At 35.4% G+C, this 20235-nt stretch overlaps 2 protein-coding genes across 2 annotated transcripts in view; one reads left to right on the top strand and one right to left on the bottom strand.

The window, feature by feature from the left end:
- Positions 1-15990, top strand: part of LOC134543265 (dynein regulatory complex protein 1) — a 39664-nt gene extending 23674 nt beyond the window's left edge. The window contains exons 10-14 of the mRNA XM_063388177.1: positions 7487-7656; positions 8612-8735; positions 10670-10848; positions 12258-12346; positions 15573-15990. Coding sequence (XP_063244247.1) covers positions 7487-7656; positions 8612-8735; positions 10670-10848; positions 12258-12346; positions 15573-15668 — 658 coding nt within the window. The 3' untranslated portion in view covers positions 15669-15990. The remainder of the gene's footprint in view (positions 1-7486; positions 7657-8611; positions 8736-10669; positions 10849-12257; positions 12347-15572) is intronic.
- On the bottom strand, positions 781-5468 carry LOC134543266 (putative nuclease HARBI1). The gene is made up of 4 exons (XM_063388178.1): positions 5048-5468; positions 4806-4862; positions 4120-4335; positions 781-2839 (listed from the first exon to the last, which is right to left on the bottom strand). The coding sequence occupies exons 1-4, from the start codon at positions 5336-5338 to the stop codon at positions 2339-2341; spliced, it is 1065 nt and encodes a 354-aa protein (XP_063244248.1). The 5' UTR covers positions 5339-5468; the 3' UTR covers positions 781-2338.
- Positions 15991-20235: the final 4245 nt, after the last annotated feature.

The following is a 20235-nucleotide window of genomic DNA, read 5'->3' as shown; positions in this document are numbered from 1 at the left end:
GATAATGTTATCTAACAACTTTGTGATATGTCAAGGAAATAAGTGGTTTAAAATACTTTTATACATTTTTGCAGATAAGTAATCAAAATAACCATTTTTGAATTTTGTTTCTCCCGTAAGTGCACCTACTCTTGGAAATTACTGTATGTAGTCTTAAATATTTTTGCAAATATGTTTATAAATTTTCATGTAACTACATTAGCACCCTCTGAGACATATATGTATTAAAAATTAAGAGAAAAGACTGTTTAGGGTAGGTAAGCAACATTAATGACTAATAAATTCCCTAAAATTCCAAGATTTATACAAATAATTAATACAACTGACATAACCAACCATTTACGCATGTTCCAATTCATCTACTTCTAAGAAGCTGCTCAGAAAATTTTTTTTATTAATATATTGAACAGTTTAGCATAGATTTAATTTATTATTAATATAGCTTATATAAGAAAAACATTCAATTTAGTTATTATTCACTTTATTTCCAAAGATCTTCTCTTTTTAAAATTAATGGCTTCTTAAAAAAATAAAATATTGTGAAATTTTAGAATGACAATTAGTTGTTTATTATTGTACACATTGTTAAAGATCAAACATTTATGCTAAGCTTCAAAAATGTTGTTTCTTCCTTTATTTATCTCTGTATATTTATACAGCGATGTTTATGCATTTTGAACCTTGCCTGGTTTTGCACTGGTCCAATGTGATATTCTCTTGAAACCTAATCTAGCAATAGGTTTGTTTTATATTGCTATGTTATTTAAATTAATTGTTAGAACTTACTGTGTTAACTGCTGCTATAGTTTAGTCCCGTTTATAAACTGCAGTGAAACTTTAATGTTAAACAGCAAAATAGACAATTAAAGGCATAACAGTATGCATACAACATTTATAATAAGAGGAAGGTTTGGCTAATTTTTAAGCACATTAAACAGTGTACATAGTTACAACTCTAACATCAGACTAATAATAAATGTAAATATTTGACATTATTTCGACTTTCCATCATTTTGTAATACCTGCAAAAATGTTAAAATTGCAACAGACCATTCCAAGAGGACTCATTAGCAATTTATTGTTTTTTGCATAACCAATGCTTTTATGACCACTAATCTCTAAAAACAGATCTCTTGTCTCTCACTCGACTTTACCATACACAGCAATAAATGGTGCTGAAAGCAGGGTGATAAGCTATTTATATATCTCTAGATAGTTGGTTAAAACTTTTTAGAACTTATTTTACTGCTATATACATACACTAATTCTAAGAGTATCTGGTATCTACTATTGTCAATTTTTCTTTCATTATTTAGAAAACCAGGTTTCAAGGATACTAAAAATTTTTAACTTGCTGCAAAAGGGCTGAACACTGGCCAATTATATTGTCAGACACATTCCTCCATTGTGATCACTCTCATCACTGTGGACCTTTTAGCAGTAATCTTTCCGTTACCTGCAGTGTCAGTGTGTCTAGTCTGTCTCCAAGCAAATCTCACCCTACACCACACAATACACTTACATTGGCACAAGGAAAAGGGGAAAAAAGACACACATGCTTTTGTATTAAAATCATTGAGACTTTATTCAATATAAATCTTGTTGAAGTATTTATTCTGCATCTATATAGCTTGGTAATTATTATGAACACACAAATCACTTTATTTTAAAATCAGTAATTACGAGGCTTGAGAAATGCAGCTGGTTAAATTAGGGTATGTTCTATCACGACATTAATATGCATGAATAATTAATAAAAAAACTCATTGAAATTCATTGATAATATGCACTTTTCATTTATATACATAAGGCTTAACTATTTCTCCGATTCCCATAGGCCTCACATAACCCACATCATGAAATGCTAAAGTTTTATTAGATACTTAAGATTTGCAAAGTGGTTAAATAAATGTTAGGATAAAGACTGCTAACTGACACCTTAAAAAGGTATATTTTTTATGTAATCGCTTAACAACACAGAAACCTGTTAAAAGAAAACAAAAGCTTCACTAAATTTCAATTGTATAAAAAAACTGAACAAATAAACATCATTACATACACATTGCAGGAAACTTACCCATTTACTCACATTTTTGACCCATTGCACCAGTTTCCACATCACCTTAGAGGAAGCTCTCTGGAGGTATAGTGCTCAATGCGTTATCTCCTATATTTATATACATGGCGAGATTCCCCAAGAGGCCTATTACATTCCATGTTCTAGACTGTGCCTGGAAAAATAAAAAAAAATTAATTCACTACTGAAACTATTAAAAAAAATTAAAAAATACATTTGAAGCAGTTATGTACAGAAAACCACGGAAACTACGTAATGCATTCACACAAAATGACGTTCAATAAACATTGCTCTCATTGCAGCTCCTCGGTGGTTGCGTGGACGCAAGTTTGCAACTGGCACTATGGGTAAAACACGAAGTTCTTCTACTGGAGGTGGCAAAGGCTCTTCATGCTGAACCGCAATGTTGTGCAGCACAGCACATGCAAGAATAACCTTGTTTGAAGTAGCCAGTTTCGTTCGTAGTTTTTGCCCAAGGCATGCAAACCGCCTCTTCCACACTCCAAATAACCGTTCCACAATGTTTCTTGTTCTTCTGTGAGCTAAATTGTATCTGATCTCAGCTGCTGTCGTTGGAACCAGTACTGGTGTGTACAGGAATGGTAACTGTGGATACCCATTATCTCCTAGAAGTATTCCTGGGAGTCCTTGATTTTCAAACCTAACCATCACCCTGCTGTTACTAAATATCCTGGCATCATGGGTACTGCCAGGCCATCGTGTTACAATGTCCATGATCTCGAGGTTAGGACCTGCAACAACCTAATGTATATACATACATTTGTTAAATTACCCAAACACTTAAAATTCATATAATGTTTGGCTGTACAAAAAAAAAGTAAATACTAAAGAATCTCTAAAAATGGTTACCATTTAAAAATCTATATGATTAACGGTTTAATTTAATTTTAAACTTGTTTAAGGTTTTTACCGAATGCAGAAGCAGGTTACTAAAAATAAATTCTCAATTATCATCTCAAGTACAGTAATGAATTCAATTTTTTGTTAAATTCTCACACCGCTGCATTTTCCATTCATTAATAATAAAATTCCTAAATAATTTTTTTGAACACCTGAAACATTCCTGTAATTTTCCTGAAAATATAATTTCTAAATTCCTACCAGATTCCGAATATTCAGTTTATAGTGCACATTACAATGTGTGTGCACTGACACACCTGTAGCCATTTTTTCTTTCCCACATGGGTCTGTGTATATGATTTCGAGAACTCAAGTCAAATCATGAGACTGGTCTATTAAGTTAAATAACCTACACAAAAAATACTGTAAAATAATGTTATCAGTTGCTAAGGAATTGCTAATATAAGATACAGCTATCCTCACCTAACCAACCACACACAATTTATCACTATTTTAAATGTAGCTAACATAACCTAATTACCAGCCCACACTATTTTTAATATTTTAAACAAAGCTCAAAAATTAATTTCTCTGTCATTTAAGTATATGATAGACAATATAGACATCTTTTATTCACGTTTTTATTTATAGTATGTACAATTATTGAAGTTGCTTGTGCGAACTGCAAACTTCCGTGACCTCCAATGAATTTAGGAACTGTTTAGGCCACAGAATGCACTGATATTAATTGGTTGTTATGCTACATGGCAATTCCAAAGCTACCATTAAAAACATCTAACAGTATTTTTATTGTAGCTATACTAATTATATCAACCCATTGAAATATTTTAAAATAACTTAAATGTTACTAACTTAACCCATCTCCCATTCTCACACTATCACAAACTTGTAATATTTATGCTGAACATGCACAAATGTGGCCTCGGAATGGATGTTGTGAACGTGAGGTTTGCCCACCTAGGAAAGCAAAAAATGAGAGTGGCCACATCAATGCAAAGGTAATGTAATGTAATCAATAAACTGTGATTTTTCAGAAATCAGTAGCAATTTATAAACACTATTTTCAGGTTAAAATATAAGAACAGCTTTAGTGCTCCAAAAAAGTGTTTTCGAAATTACCTCTCTTTTACGACACAAACATAATAATTATCTACACAAACCTGAACATTCAAGGACATGTACTGTTTTCTGTTACGGTACAACTCAGGAAACTGGCCACCAGGATTACTAATACAGATGTGCGTGCAGTCAATACAACCAGTGACTCCAGGAAATTCACCCAAATCGTAGAACTTCCTCTGGTTACTACGAATACCTCCTGGTCCTGGGAAGTGTGCATACTGCAGCAAATGTCCTGCCAGCTCATTTGAAGTTACCTGTAAAATATGTTTCACATACTTATAATTTAAATATAAACTACTCACTCCAAACTCATAAAAGTGTAGGTAAATGCCTCGTAATTTTAACAATTTAAACAACTGCTCTATAATATTTATTGCCATGATTACCAACATTAATAGGGCAGCACAATGTATTACCATGACAAATTAACTTGTTTTGTTAGTCACTACTTTATCGGTTCATTTAGCATGTAAACAGTAATCCACCTACAAATTTTTCCAGAAAACTCTTAATACCAAACTGTTATTAGATAGACAATTTGGGGTAATTGCCTAGTTTGGGGTCTCTTGCTAAAAAAAAAAAATTATTTCGAAATATTTATTTTCAACTTTTTTCCCAAATGCCCTGCTCCTACTTTTTAATTGAAATTAACATGTCAAATGAAGGGCACACAACTGTCTTCCAAAATGATGATGTACATAACCTAAACTTAAGCAACTCTAACCTTGATAATTCTGCTTACTGTTGCTTGATTCAAGTGGATAAGGTCACCACAAACAATCTGAAAAATAACGAACACAGGTTAGTAATTTCTCTCTTAAAAGAAATATCGGGTAAATAGGCATGTTTATGACAGCATTACGAAAAAAGACAATAAATAGGTAAATGTATTTCTATCAGTTACACCTCATTTACAACCAACATACCTGTCGTCAGACACTTTAAATAAATTTTACTCTCACGTACCTGAAAACTGTTACTACCATAAAAGCGTAGTGCAGTGGTAACTTTAACAATTGCTGGCACCGGCAAACCACGCTTATCTCCATTGTCAGCCGCAACAAGGGGCACGATGGTACCAATTACAGTTTCTTTTGTGAAACGAAAACGTTTCACAAACTCTTCATCACTAAAACATTCCAATGGATTATCCCCATCTCGAAGATACTTTCTAGGCGGCGGATTGTAGGGAACATCCCTAGCATATCGCACAAATTCCACAAACTCGTCATCCACAATGCGTCCTACAGCTTCCATGTTGTGAAAAGTAGCACTAAATAGCAATTTAGTACGGCCAATCGGCGACTAAATATTCTCTGCACGAATGCACTTAAAAAAAAAAGCCCCACTAATACTTCACAACCTGTGCATACCGAAATTCCGATTTAGTTAAACTTAATACTAAATTTTAGTAATAGTATGGTCTATGCATTCGGCCCCATGATGTGCGAGCTTGCGCGCGCGCGCGTGTGCGTGTGTGTGTGTGTGTGTGTGTGAAACAGAGGCCTTGTTGCTTGTGCGTATGTGTGGGGGCTGGCCAGAAACGTCACCCGTCACCCGGCAGTTAACGACTTCCACTCCTCCCCCCCCCCCCCAAAAATTTTTTTTCCTTTACTTGAGGGGAAAAAAGGGCGCGCTATACACGAGTATATACGGTATATAGTGTGCAGAATTTTAGATGATCCCATGCTACTAACCAAGTTATTTTTCATGGTGTTTGTTTGTTTAAAGCATTTAAGAATAGGTTGAGGTTCGAATCATAGTGATTTTCCCCCCATTTCATTTGTAATATACATTAATTTTTTTCGCCATAAAATGTTAGGTTTATCACTCAGTTATTATATTTGCCCTATACCCACCATAAATACTGCGCACTATTTCATAGTCTTTTGCTTAGATGTGATACATACTGCACCAGAAACAAGCGCGCCTCAGACTTATCATTCGCCATCACTATTACCTTATAGCTATTGTGCCTGTTGGAAGGTTAGAGTTCTACCATTTTGTAAAGAGTATTCAACCACACTTATGCTTTTAAAATTTTATTTTTCATTGCTCATATTCAGTTTGTTTTTGAAAATTGGTTGGCCATCATAAATTAAATTACAAAAAAAAATGTGAATTCTGCAGAATCCTAGAAAACAATGGCTCCAAATGATGTTGTATGACGTTGGGTAGTGGCATTTATTATATTTAATATGTGTTTCAAGGTAAGTTTTAAGTTAACGTTTCTTAAAAAAAACTGCTTTTGTTTGCAAACATTGTAAACAAATGGTCAAACAAATTTAAAAAAAAATCTCTATAGTTAATTGGAGAAGCCTATCTGTAAAATACTATACTGAAAACTTTAACATATACAAATTTATATTACAGTTATATGTTTAGATCAACACATCTTTAAAGTGCTGTTCCACATACTTTGCCTATTCCTGAAAATGCCTACTCCTACTTTATAGCCAATGGCAGAGGGATCACTTTCACAAAGTAGAAGTTTTTAGTTTGTGATGGTGGGAACAGCCAATAAGTGTAAATAGGTTTAACAATAATGAAAAAGTTACAGAGCAAGGTATTCGTACAAACTAAAGAGATGTCACATGGATATTCATTAGCTCATAAAATTATAAATAAAGGCATAGAAAACTTAATAATCAGATCAAGAAAAAAATTAGGTAATACCCAAATGCTTGTTATAATTCTGTGTGCTAAGACACCAAATTTTGACACTTAAATTTTGAAAGCATGTCACCTGGCCAAGTTGTACTGGGTGGTCTCGACGTGAAGTGATGACTACGGAGGCTCGCAAATACGGTTGGCCGAGTGGTCAACCATGCCCAAAGTTTAATCAGGCTGGCTGAGAAGGTAAGGGCAGGAAAAAGAAGGTAGACAAGGGCAAAGGAGGGTGAGTGGGGAGGAGGAAGGGAAGTAGAGAGTAGTGTGGTACAAGGGGAAGGGAGGAGCGGGCTAAAGCAGAGAGCAACAGAAGAAGTCAGAGACTTCAAAATTCCAATTACTACATGATTAAATATTATGTATGTTAGGATAAGTAAAGTTAATATTTTCTATTATTACTCTGAACACGCTTTATATATATATATCATTCGCTTGCATGTATCATTCAGTTTGAAAATGACGATAGTACTTGATGATTGTTTGATGGAATAGCAGCATGTCCTGATGTAGTTGAGAAAGCAGCAATTTCATGATGATAATATTGGTGTACTGATCAAACGATGGGATGATTGCATATGTATTGTTGGAAGATCATGCTGAGAAATAAAAAATTGTTTTGAAGTGATTATCAGTGTATAAGTTATTTTTTTAACCATCTTTTGTGACTGACTTAGTGACACGTTGAAACTGGGATGGCTCGAGGATTGAGCAGCGTGGTCTTCGATGGACTTGCAGTGAGCCGTCGCAGGGGGCGGAGTCCTGGCAGCAGCAGGATGCTGCTTCGAGCACCACGGTCGAGCTACCGAGCTCGGGGGCGGCTCCGGCCACCGACCCGGCTGGGGACTTGTTCCTCCCTCAGGACGCCCTAGAGGAAGGGGGCACTGCTCAGCTGGGTCCCAGCAGAGGTAACGTGGCTCCGTCACGACGTAGCGCTCGGTTAATGATGACTGCAATATCGGATAGAACCTAAAACTTGTTTCACTTCAGATACAAAGTAAGTTCAAGTTTGGTCTGTTCAGGAACAAAGCTTTGCTACTCATATTTAAGTGAATGAATTATGGCTCCAATGTCGTGTCAACTTTGAGGCCATTGAAGACGACGAGCATTGACGGAATAAAGGAGTGGGCAGGTAAACGGGAGTACCCCAGATAAAAAACCACTGGGGCACTGCAACATCTGCAGAATTTCCCCTCTTGTAAAAAAAACCTTGGCTGGCCCCACTAGGAATTTAATCCGGATCACATTGATGGGAAGCAAGTGATCTAATCACTCTATCACCTCCTTTCATATGAAAGCACAACTGTAGTCAAGTACTGAATTATTTCAACTAGTAAAGTCACTTCCAAACCCAGATAGTTTCTTTCTGTTGGGCATGTTATGCATTTAACTTTTAAGCATTGTCAGGTACACACCCTTCCAAGGGGAAGACCAATTATGAACGGCATTGTTCCATTTGATGTCGTACTGGAAGTTAATATGTAGTTAATTTTGATAACCATTAAATGTTTTTAATTACGTATTTATATGGATGGGCCAGTCAAATCCTCAATTACCATCATATACTTAGTATTCTAAAATATTCAGTATTTGACGATAAATATTTGAAGAAAAATAATATATATTATAGGAAATAAAGTAAACAAAACAATTTTTACACTGATAACCTCTGAAGTTTGCTAGGCAAATTTATTTATTCATACCTATCCTGTTACTACCTCCAAGATAGTGTAGTTTTAACATGTAAGTATATAAATAATATTAAGTCTTCTAATACCATCTTGACTTTTAATTTTATGGTTTTAAAAAATATTCAGTGCTGAAGTTCATGGTCTGTGGTATTTTTCCATCCATCTGTTTTAGGAACTGTTGGTTTCAAGCCAAGTCGGATCTGCATTGAAGAAAACCACACCCTTGGCATTGATGAGATTTATATTTTGAGAGCGCTCAGGGGATTTGTAGAAAAATTTAATGAAAAAGTTTCTAGGTGAGTTAATTGCGAGCCTTTGTTGGACTGTCTGCAGAGTTGGACCACTGCTAACTTTTTTTTTTTTTTTTTCAATTATAGGAGGAACCATTAATTACTATTGTTCTTAGTTAAAAACTAGGCATGATTGCACTATTTTTCACTTTAATTTTATTTGAATTAGAAATAAAGTATGTTATTTAAAAATATAAATCATTTTTATTCTTTAGTTTTGCCTTCTTGTTACAAAATGTTGGTATTAGTATTAAACTTAAATTTACTAATGAAAATAGGTGTATGAATGTGTATGTATATATATATATATATTTTAATGGTCTGGCCATAAACTTAATCAGGCTTTGCAAAAAAAAATTTTTTGCAGTAGTCATTCACAGCTTGAAATAAAAATCTTCTTCACATTTTTTTTAAAATCTTTTATTTATTTTTTTTATTTTTATATTCTTTAGAGACACTAAATCACAGGTGCGATATTTAGGTTTCCAGAAAGATAACTCTTTGATCTTTGAAGTAGAAGGTGGCTGAAACAACTTTTTACCTGAGCCATTGATAGTGTTTTATATTTTATCACTAAAAATACTTTCAATGAGAATTTACCTATGTGTTAGGATAATTTTTCCTCTGCCATTAGGCAGATATGTCCATTGATCTATTGTATCTTTCCATATGTTTGTTTTTTGCCATATTTATTGTATTTAAGATTTTAATTTTTTCTAATGAAAAAAAGCAAGAAACTAATTAAGATGTTAGTAAACTCAAACTTGTGAGAATATTCAGTACCGTATTTACCCTCAGAAGGGGTGCCCCTTTGTATGGGTCACACTCTTAATTTTGGGCAAAAAAAATGTAACATTTTCGTTGTAAGGGTCACCCCTGTGTATGGGTGGCAGCACCATATATGTCTTCACTAGAGTTCCCTGGATACAATTGAAATGTTCCTTGTCTCAGCTTATTGGTGTGTAAGAAATACGATACTGGCTTTGACTCTCAGCTTTTCTTTGTTACTATGGGAGGGTGTTAGGCGCCCAATCCCACCCCCTCCTTATATTTACGACCCATCCAATTCCTGCACTTCCTAACAAGACAGAGAAGAAGGCTGCTATTTTTTATATTCATGTTTCCCTTCCTTCATTTTATTTTATTTTTTTAATCATCCCTTTGCCACAGAGAGAGCAGAGGTGGCAAAAACTGGGACATTTACAAAGAAGAGAGGGAGGGAAAAACCACCAACACTGCCTTATGGCCTCGTGCACACACACACACACACACACACACACTCTCTCTCTCTCTCTCTCTCTCTCTCTCTCTCGTTTATTTTTAGATTTTCCGCTTCTCTCGTCATCCTTGCAGCGTAGCAGACTCTTCACTTGACAGCAGATACTGCACACACAATAACTGTGCTGTTTATAGAGCTTCTGCGACTGCTATTTTGATTAATAAATGATACTTACTCTTAGAGTTATATTTATTAAAAGCCAATATAGGTTAGTTATTTACGCACATTTTCAACCCCCAGTGCAATATTATTTTTTTAACCCAAAATTCGCATATGGGTAGCAGTACATTTTTTCACACAAAAAAAAATCTACATAAAATGTGCGGCCTATACCCGTGTAAATATGGTAAAATATTACTTTGATTACTGTACATAGTATCTAGTGGTGTACATACAATATACCTTATTTTATAAATGCAGTTTAAATTAATTTTATGTTTTTAAATTTTCAAATTTAGCTAAACATTCTCAGAATATTATATCTAATTTTTTTTTAAAAAGTGGTCAATCTACTTATTTGAGATAACTGGACTCATGCTTTTCATTATCAGTTTATATTGTTAGCTACTGTGTTGTTTATCCTGTTCACAGTTTAATAAAATGTGTGCTTTACTAATCTTGTACTTTCCTAAAGAGTATGTTTTTGGTTTCTCCCCTTCAGTGATTCAGTCAAACCAATGTTGCTCCTTGGCAAGAAACGCACCACTGTCTCTCGGCTGCTTACTGCTGAAGATGTTGAAGTATACTGGAACAGATTCCTGCAAGTTTTTGACAGCAAGCATGAAGAACTTTGGGATGGACTCCACATAGGATTGCTTAAATACAGAGAACTGTTGGAAGGTATATTTAACTTTTGACTTGAGAAGTAGCAAAATTCATATTAAAAAATCCCTATAAACTTTGATTAACCGCACCCTCAAATCAGCCTTGCACTACTTTTAGAAATGTAACTTATGACCATATATCAGGTATCTCTGAAATGTGTATTCTGGACTTAGGTAGTAAATTAAAATTGTAAACTGTCTTTATATCATTCTAAGTTTCGGTGTTAACTTCAGCCAGTTTTTTTTCTTCAGCACTCTTAATTAATCTCACGAGAGTACTATTAATGTATCAATATTTACTAAATAGGAGAGGGAAAAGTAATCTGACTAAATTAACCTTTTTAAAATTTGGGTATCCTTGAAATACAAGTATTTACACACATATGGGTAGTACAATTTTGGCCAATTCTTAGTTTAAAAAAATGTAGTGCAAACCTTATGCTAGTGTTTCACTTTGGGTAAAAAAAATTATAATATTTGCATTGTGTGTGCAAATAACTAACTTACGTTGGTTTTTAATAAATATAATTACGCATAAGTATAACTTGTTTAGTCAAAATAGCTTAGCAGTAGTGGGAAGCTCCATGAGCAGCACGCAGAGCAAATGTGTGTGTGTGTACATTGTGTGTGTGTACATTGTGTGTGAGCGTGAGGCCATGTGGCAATGTTGGTGTTTCTCCCTCCCTCTCATCGTTGTAATGTCTGTGGACTGGCACCCTACACAAAGTGTCTATCTTGTCATCATGTGTTCATCACGCAGTCATGCCCAAACATTATTGATTATTTGTACGAGATTTCCCACGCTTTCAACTGAAAATTCCATGTCAAAACTGCAACCATCTTTTGTGTTTATAAGTGCACCTGCCTCTTCCCTCCCCAGCAAAGGGATGGGTAAAAAAGTTAAATACAACAGATAAAAGGGAAACAAGGGTAGAAAATATAGCATTCTTCTCCTTTGTCTTTTTGTTGGATAGTGCAGGGAACAGGAGTGGTTGTAAATTAGGGGGGGGGGGGGGCGGGAGAAGTGGGCTGCCTCACACATGCCTCTGTAGTAAACAGACAAAGAACTGAGGGTCAGATAGCACTAGTGTTGTATTTCTTACATGCTGATAAGCTGATACATGGAACACAAAGACTTCACTTATTGAAGATGGATATGTGGTGCGATCCTTATTTGTGGGCTATCCTTATGGTAAAGATGCTAGATTTTTTTTTGCCTAGAATTAAATGTGTGACCAATACACCGGTGACCCTACTGCTGGTAAATACTGTATTGCTTGTGTAATACACCACTATATTTTATATGCAAGTTACTTAATGATACAAGTTAATTAATAAATATGTTTGTATGAAAACATATGTGCTGATGTAGGTTTTAACATATGTTACCATATATTAAACAGTAATTTATCTATTCCTTTACAGATCGCCACTCCCTCAATGAAAAAACTGAACGCCTAAGAGTGCAGAATGCAGAACTAAGGCGACTGTTGCGTTCACATATGAAGGAGGATGTAAGTTTCTTGGTTGAATATACAGTTTACTATTGTTTCTGCCTATAATGTTACATAATTATTTTGAACACTGAAAGTAATATTAATTTTTCAAGCTAACAAAAATTAATATTTGAGGCCGTTGCCTGCGCAGCTCAGGCTTACTTCTCACAGCTCGACTTGGAGAATGCTTCCACACCCTGCAGTGAGTTCTTCTGTCATCTTGAGGACAGATCCTAAATTATGACCCATCATTGGCAGGAATTTTCCCAATTTATGCGATATTAAGAGAGGCAAAGACATAAAGTATTGAACCAAAAAAAACCAGTCCAGAATTTTTGATTGCCTTTTTTAGTTTATTGCATTCATTGTAACTTTAACAATAAAATAACAACAATGAGTTTAGCAATCTCCGAATTTAGAATGGAAAAAAAAATGTGGGAAGGGATAGAGAGAAGAGAGCAGATAAGGGAAGAGAAAAAGTTTATTTTGTGTTTTTTCATGTGTAACATGTTAGCTCTCGGTATATGGTTTTTTTGCTCAAGGCCACGGTTTGGACAACCATCAGCCGTAAACAGGGTGTCTACTGACCCTGGAAAACCTGGAAAAATCAGGGAATATTGTAATCAGGGAATAATCAGGGAATAATCAGGGAAAAATCAAGGAATTTTGGTTTGGTAGGTTGTAGTTGGCAATACTTTTTTGTTTATTGATCAGTTTGCATTGACGTAGCATCAAGTGTATCCCCTCCCATTTTTATTTTTGAATGGCAAATAAAGAACAGTTCCCACATCCATTTTCTTTTATTTACCATCGGATTCGGAAGTGGCGTTAAATCACATGATACAAACTGGTTCAAGCTGGTCTGTTCCTGCTGACGTGACGTGCTGCGGCATGTGCTTCCCGCGTTCGGATTACACCGACAGGTGCATTTAATTTTAAGTAATTATGGATGCCCCAACGTAAACTGGGCATTTTTGTTAGCTTTGAAAATACATATCACAGACTTTTTTGGTGAAGATTCGCCATCGTTGCTAGAAATTGGTAGCTGTGGGCTTTATATGGTCCATGGTGCTTTCAAAACTGGAATTTATGCTACACAATGGGACATTGTTAGTTTTTTGAGGCACAGTTACTTTTTGTTTAAGCATGTACCTGCAAGGAGGGCAGATTACATTAGAATAACTAGATCAGAGCTTTTTCCCAAGAAATTTTGTGCAATCAGATGGTTAGAAAATACTGCAGTTGCTGAGCGTGCCATGAAAACGTTAACCCCACCTAAAGAAATTTGTTAGTGAAATTTCTATTTCATCTGTCTTTGAATGTAGGTTAGTGGAAAGTGCTCTTGAAGATAATCTTCTAGAAGTAAAATTTACAATTTTCCACTCTTTGGCATCAGAGCTGGAATTGTTTCTTACAATGTTCCAAAGTGAAGCACCCATGGCACCTTTTCTGTATGATTCACTAGTAGACATTTTATTAGCTTTGTCAGGAAAGTTTGTGAAACCAGAGGTACTGAAGAGCTTTAGGGAAAAACGCAATGTATCTCAATTGGATGTAGATAACCAGGAAAATCTATTGACTGCTAACAATATCAAGTTGGGTTATGCAGTATGCCATGCCATCAAGAAAGAGAAAGTACCAGAAAAGTCTGTCCTGTTACTGAAAAATGATGTTAGGACTTGTCCAAAGGTTATGGTAAAAAAAACTTCAAGACAAAAGTCCCCTAAAGTACAAACTTACCAAAGGAATTTCCTGCTTATGTCCGTCTATGGCTTTAAATTCGGGTGTGAGGAAACAGCGTGTGAAGTAGAGTTTAGAATGTTGTCTTCGAAACAGGTGGCTATCAGGAGAAGAAGCTGATAACATTGAGTGATTATATCATTTGGTATGTTCCTCGCAAGATTCTGAAGCACTGTTCTCGTCTTTTTCTCGAGAAGATGGGCGCCTTGATCACTTGTGGATGCTCATTCTTAAGGCACATACAGTAGTTGCCAAAACAGGCCTTCTAAAGTTTGTGAGGATGATGATGGAAATGCATCATTGGAAAGAGGATTTTCAGTGAATTCTAATCTGCTGGCTGAAAACTTGCAGGAAGAAACACTGATTGCACAAAGACAAGTGTATGACTTTGTTCAACGTTTTGGAGCTGTAGAGCATGTTGATATCACCAAGTCCATGTTACAGTATGTAAGAAATGCTAGTTGTAGGCTTAAGGAAGCCCTGCAAACAAAACAAAAAGCAAAGGAAGCTACAGACAAGAAGAAGGCTGAAAAAAGAAGCGTTGAAGAGGAGATCAAGGCATTGCAGTTTAAGAAGGCTCGAGTGTTGGATTTGGCTTGTTCTGAAGCCAGTGCTATAGACGCAAAAGTTAAGTCACTGCGAAATTGACGGGAGCTTCCTTTTATTAATGTTTTCTGCAAAAGTGAGTGTGTGAAATATTTGTAGCAGCATGTTTTATTTGCCATCAATTGAGTCACTTTGGCCACGTCTAGAAGAATGTAATATTTTTACTAATTTAAGTAAGTTGAAATACTTTGAAACCCATCAATGTATTGTTATGCAGTTTTTTCAGTTTTGTGGAATGTCGTAATTGTGTTGAAGAAAACCTGGAAAAATTCAGTTTTAGACCTGGAAAACCTGGAAAAATCAGGGAATTTCATTTACTAGATCTGGTAGACACCCTGCGTAAAAACCCTCTCCTCCCTCTTGAGCGTGCCTGCACACACTGATGGAAGACGGGACATTCCCAGCGTACCACTGACCGCCCTATGCGACTCGCACAAAGCTGTTCCTTCTCACTAGACGTGCTCACATCCTTCCAGGAATATCAAGCAAGGACATTCTACCTATCTGAAGTAACAAAACTATGCTAAAAATTTTGGAATTTTGAAAATAAAGCTAAGTTACACAGTTAATACTGACTACTGATAATCAAAAATATCTTAAGACAAAACCAATCACTAAAATTTTTCTCCGTAACAATATGGTGGCACTTGTAACTCAAAAATGATTGGAATCGAGAATTGAAATTCAGGAATCACTCAAGATCTGAAGTTGTCTTTATATGTTTACTCAACCCATCCCTAGTTTGAGTAATTATGAGAATTATGTGTCATGTGATGTTTCTCAACTATGTATTATGCTACAATTGTAACTAAAAACTCATCCGTTCAGAGAAATAAGTCTTTGCAAGATTCCTTAGCTAGAAATGTCCTAGAGTTTTTTTTTCTTTCTTTCTTTTCAGAATGAAGATACTTCTCTCATGCACCCAGCTGAATTTGTTCCACCGCATGATGAAGTCAGAATGACAACAAAAACAATAGCTTTTCAGAGAAGATAAAGGAAATTGAAATCTGAAAGTTTCCTTTCTGCCGTTTGCTGTGCTGTTCCCTAGAACTTGTACAAAATTTAATTTTATATGAAAATTTATTTGTATGTCCTGTATCATCATAATCAAGGTAAATTATAAATTTTACAGGTTCAGTGAAAAAAAAAAAATTATATTATGCACATTTTGTACCAGATGTGAAAAATAAATAGAATATTGTCAGTAAAAAATCCGGAGATTTGTTGTTTTAAATGATTGAGGAAGTTAGAACACTCATCTTAAACTGGTCCCCAGGAAACAGTTTGAAACTGTGTTTACCTTTTAAGAAAAGTATGTTTCACCATTATACATACCTGCCAACTTTGGCCAGTCCAAAAGCGGGAGGTTTTTTAGTATGTTGGGGGGGGGGGGGGGGGGAATTTTGAAAAAATTTTAAGAGTAAACCAGCATGATTAGCACAAGCAATGGGCAAATTGTGTTCTAAAATAAAAATACGTTAACTAACACTCTGCTTTTGTCACACTATCTTCTTTCAGACTTGTGTCACGAAAAACGTCTAATTTCTGATTTGATGCCATAGCATTGACGGCATGTTTCTTCGTATTTATATGCTTCAAAATGTCGCCCTTTCCGGCATGCGAGACGGAAAAATCACAACGACACAAAGAACAAAATGTAGCATGATCACCTTTCCTCGATTGCAAAATGCACGGAAATTCGTCACTAAATGTCTTCTTGTACACAGCAAGATACTTCACAGTAGGCTTACTTAGCGCCATTTCTATTAAATCCCTATTGCGGAGTAGGCCTACAACTAAACAACGCGTACAAAATACTCATCACGCAACTGCTTCCACAAAATAATATTTTTATGAATACACCGTTGAATAAATTCGGAGACTGTACTATATGCTACCTCTACACTTCGTCTGTGAGCACAGACGCGAACAAAGGCGAATTTGTTCGGGGACGAACAAACAATTCACACATAGCCGGCTGACAAACCGAAGCGAATTTGGGCTCGAATGTAAACAGTGGTATCATTTACTCATTGTTAATCCACTCCGTCTTTATTTCAAACCAACACCACCGAAAATACAGTTTACAATGTTGTCAAAACACGCCATCTTTTTCTGGTTGGCTAATAAACACCAATGACAAACGTGTACCAAAACAGCTCCCATAATTATCGTAAATAACTACGTTTCTTTCTTTGATGTACGTTTAACCAAGCGTTTTAGCCGACAATTGTGGGCATTTAGGCTATTAAAATAACTACACGTTATGGTACGAACCGTAGTTACTATACGATTGTACGGAATAATGGTACAAACATATTAATTCTATAAATTTATTGCATTAAAAACTTCAAGAGAAACAGAACCAAAAAACGGGAGATTTGAATGACAAATCGGGAGGGCGGGAGAAAGGGTACAAAATCGGGAGTCTCCCGCCTAAAGCGGGAGGGTTGGCAGGTCTGCATTATATTATCAGGTTCTGTTGAAGCTACTTACAGTGCAAGATCTTTGATCTGGCATTCTACGGTCCGACTCATTCTGCAATCCGGCACCTCACATTCAGATATTTTCGAGTGAGCTGCCAGGGTTCATACGTCTCCTTAATATCCATAAAAATAGTCCTTAATTTGTTTTACATTGATTAAGGGCCCGTAAATTCCTTAAATTTCACCAAAAAAAATCCTTAAAGAACTCTTAACATAGGTAAAGACTTGATAGCTTGCAAGTAATGGATAAATGTATTGGGGGGGGGGGGGGGGTTTCCCCCACACTTCGCAGCAAAACAACACTTGTGCATGCCCAGTACAATTGGCAAATTTTGGGCCACATGATTAGATTTAATGTACAAAAAAAAATGTTATATCTTATTTTTTTTCCATAGTTTGTATTTCACCTTTAAACTAAAAAGGTTTGTATCATTGTCTTTAAAATTTTAAAGTAAATATAATTGTTGATCATAATTGACGGTAGGGGTATTAAATTCAGATAAACACTGCTTGGGTTAGCTATGTTCCAGAGATAATTCTGGACAATAGGGGCTTATCTGTAAGAATTGAACCAACGAACAAACTTATTTTTTGTGCATTACCTAACTATTTAACATTGTTATTTTTGTTATTTTCTTGAGGTACTTTTGTGATATTACAATTGGTTTTAAAACCTGTTGATAGTGATGAAGTAAAGAAGTCCTTAAAAACTTCTTAATTTTTGATAGTTCAAGAGGATACGAACCATGGTAGCGGCAGTTGACTGTGGCTGCCAGGTAGCATCATTACACTACTTGCTTTTTTAGTTTGCTGAAATGTGTTATTTCTTTCTACAGACCAGCTTACTGCAACTTTTTATAAATACCTTTGTAGTGTAAATGTTTCTTTAGTATTCCGGTTAGAGCTGTAATACTCTTGATAATCCGGCATGGCTGTGGTCCCAAGTGTGCCGAATTGAAGACCTTTTAATTAAATTTAAGGGTTCCTTTAAGAATTCACAGATTTAATTTTCAGGTCGGTAGTGGTAGGTAATATTTGTCATGTGACTGAAACACTCAATCAAATTCACAATAAAGCTCTCATAACACTGATGTTTTTTTACTGAATGTTGCTTTTTTTGTAAAAGTTTTTTAATTTACATTTATCTAGTGTATTCAATCCTATTGTTGCATTTAGATTTTTAAGTTTATATTTCTCTTGTAACATCGTAGAAACTTCATATACAAAACATACATTGTATTCTAAAATATTTTAGAAGTATGTAGTATCTATCAAACATTTTCACTTATCCATTCCACGCTGCCAAAGATTTTTGAATTTTTTTTCTTTTCAGTGTATCCAGAATTTTCTTATAATTTATAGTTTATTCTTGATAGAAATGGTGTGGCCTTGAACTTGACATTGGCCCGGTGTAGGTAGGTGGGTAGGTAGGTTCTGTGGTGTGCCGCTATTCACAGGCGTACGCAGGGGAGTGATGAGGGATATCCCCCCACCTCCCTCTGAAATGAAATCCTGAATATAATAACCATTTGCTGCTCTTATAAGCTAAGCATTAAACAACTTTATTCACCCCTAGTGATAAAGGTTACAGTTATCAAAAAAAAGTTTCATACAATATATTTTAGTATTATTTTTTAAGTTTTACAACAATTTGAACGTGTTCAATGTTGCATGTACGAAGAGAGTAATGAAATTCTTGTTCTATGACCATATTTTGGGTCACCCCTTGCAGTAAGGTTTGTTGGTATCAAAAATTGTTTCAGGTGAAATTTTTAGATAACATTAGATATTTACAATAACTCTGAGAGTATTTGATACTGTGCCTACTAAGGTAGTTATGTATTTTCTTGTCCTTTAATCACTATTTTTCCTACCCCTTGAGTTAATGGTTAGAATTATCACAAACCTTCCAAACAAAAGTTTTAGGTACAAACCACTCTTAGGAGGTAAAATAACTTCAGAGGGAACATTTCTAGCCCATTGGTCCGATTTTGCCCATTAACGAACCTTATTGAGATTTTCCATCTCTATATTTCATTTAACTGTCGGATGGTAATTTGCACAGAATTACCGTATTTATCCACGTATGGTTCGCACATTTTATGCTGATTTTTAGTTTAAAAATGTAAAGTGATTCGTATGCGAATTCGTAACTTTGGGTAAAAAAAATATAATTGTGGTGTATCTTGAGTATGTGGGTAATTAACTCTCTTTTGGTTTTTAAATAAATATGTTATGAGTAAGTATAAATTGTTTATTTAAAATATCTCAGCAGTGCGTGAAAAGCACTATGAATGATGCCATTGTGCTCGACTGCCCGGCAGTCATGCCAGTCGTCCAGCCAGCACCCTCGAGTGACGTGACTTGCTGGGCTGGTATTCGACTGGAGGAGGGTAAATTTAAAAATAAACCAGCCAGTTCGTGTGTGTGCGTTCTGTGAGTGCGTATGGCCATGTAGTTCTCTCTACCTCATTCCCTCCACCATACTTGTAATTTGTAAATGACCGTGAACTGGCACAATCTCCGTGTATCTATTTTTACAGGTTTTCAAGATGCAACTGTGACCCAACATAATTTTTTTTTTATGTAAGATTCCTCAGCTTTTAAACGCAACATTCCATGACAAAATTACATCCATCGTCGGTGCTTTGAAAGCCTTACTTGTAATCCCGGCTTCTTACATTCTTCAGCTCTTGCACAAATTTTTCACTGACTGTAACATGAGTGCAAGTTTTTATAAAAGAAACTGACTGTAAAGGGTAGCTTGCTGCCTTTTTTTTCTATTCTGGAAAAGGACTGGTTAAAAAAAAATATAATAGCCAGGAAGGGATACAGGCTGTCAAACTGTATGTCTGATAACAAATGATAACTGGAACATGTGTAAGAGGCCTACATGTTCAGAAACAATTGAGGATCTTTCGTGCAAAACTTGTCATGTTTTTCACCAGTAAAAATGTATGTTTCACATGTTTTGAAACCCTTTTTCTGAGGCAGAGAACACTTACCAACTTACAATGATATAAAACCCAACATATCCAAGCCAATTACAAGTGTGAAGTGTGGTTTTACGTTTTT

This window comes from Bacillus rossius (assembly GCF_032445375.1).
Source record: "Bacillus rossius redtenbacheri isolate Brsri chromosome 9 unlocalized genomic scaffold, Brsri_v3 Brsri_v3_scf9_2, whole genome shotgun sequence".
Classification (NCBI taxonomy): domain Eukaryota; kingdom Metazoa; phylum Arthropoda; class Insecta; order Phasmatodea; family Bacillidae; genus Bacillus; species Bacillus rossius.
Note: the sequence above shows the minus strand (reverse complement) of the source record. Positions and strands in the feature narration are given on the sequence as shown.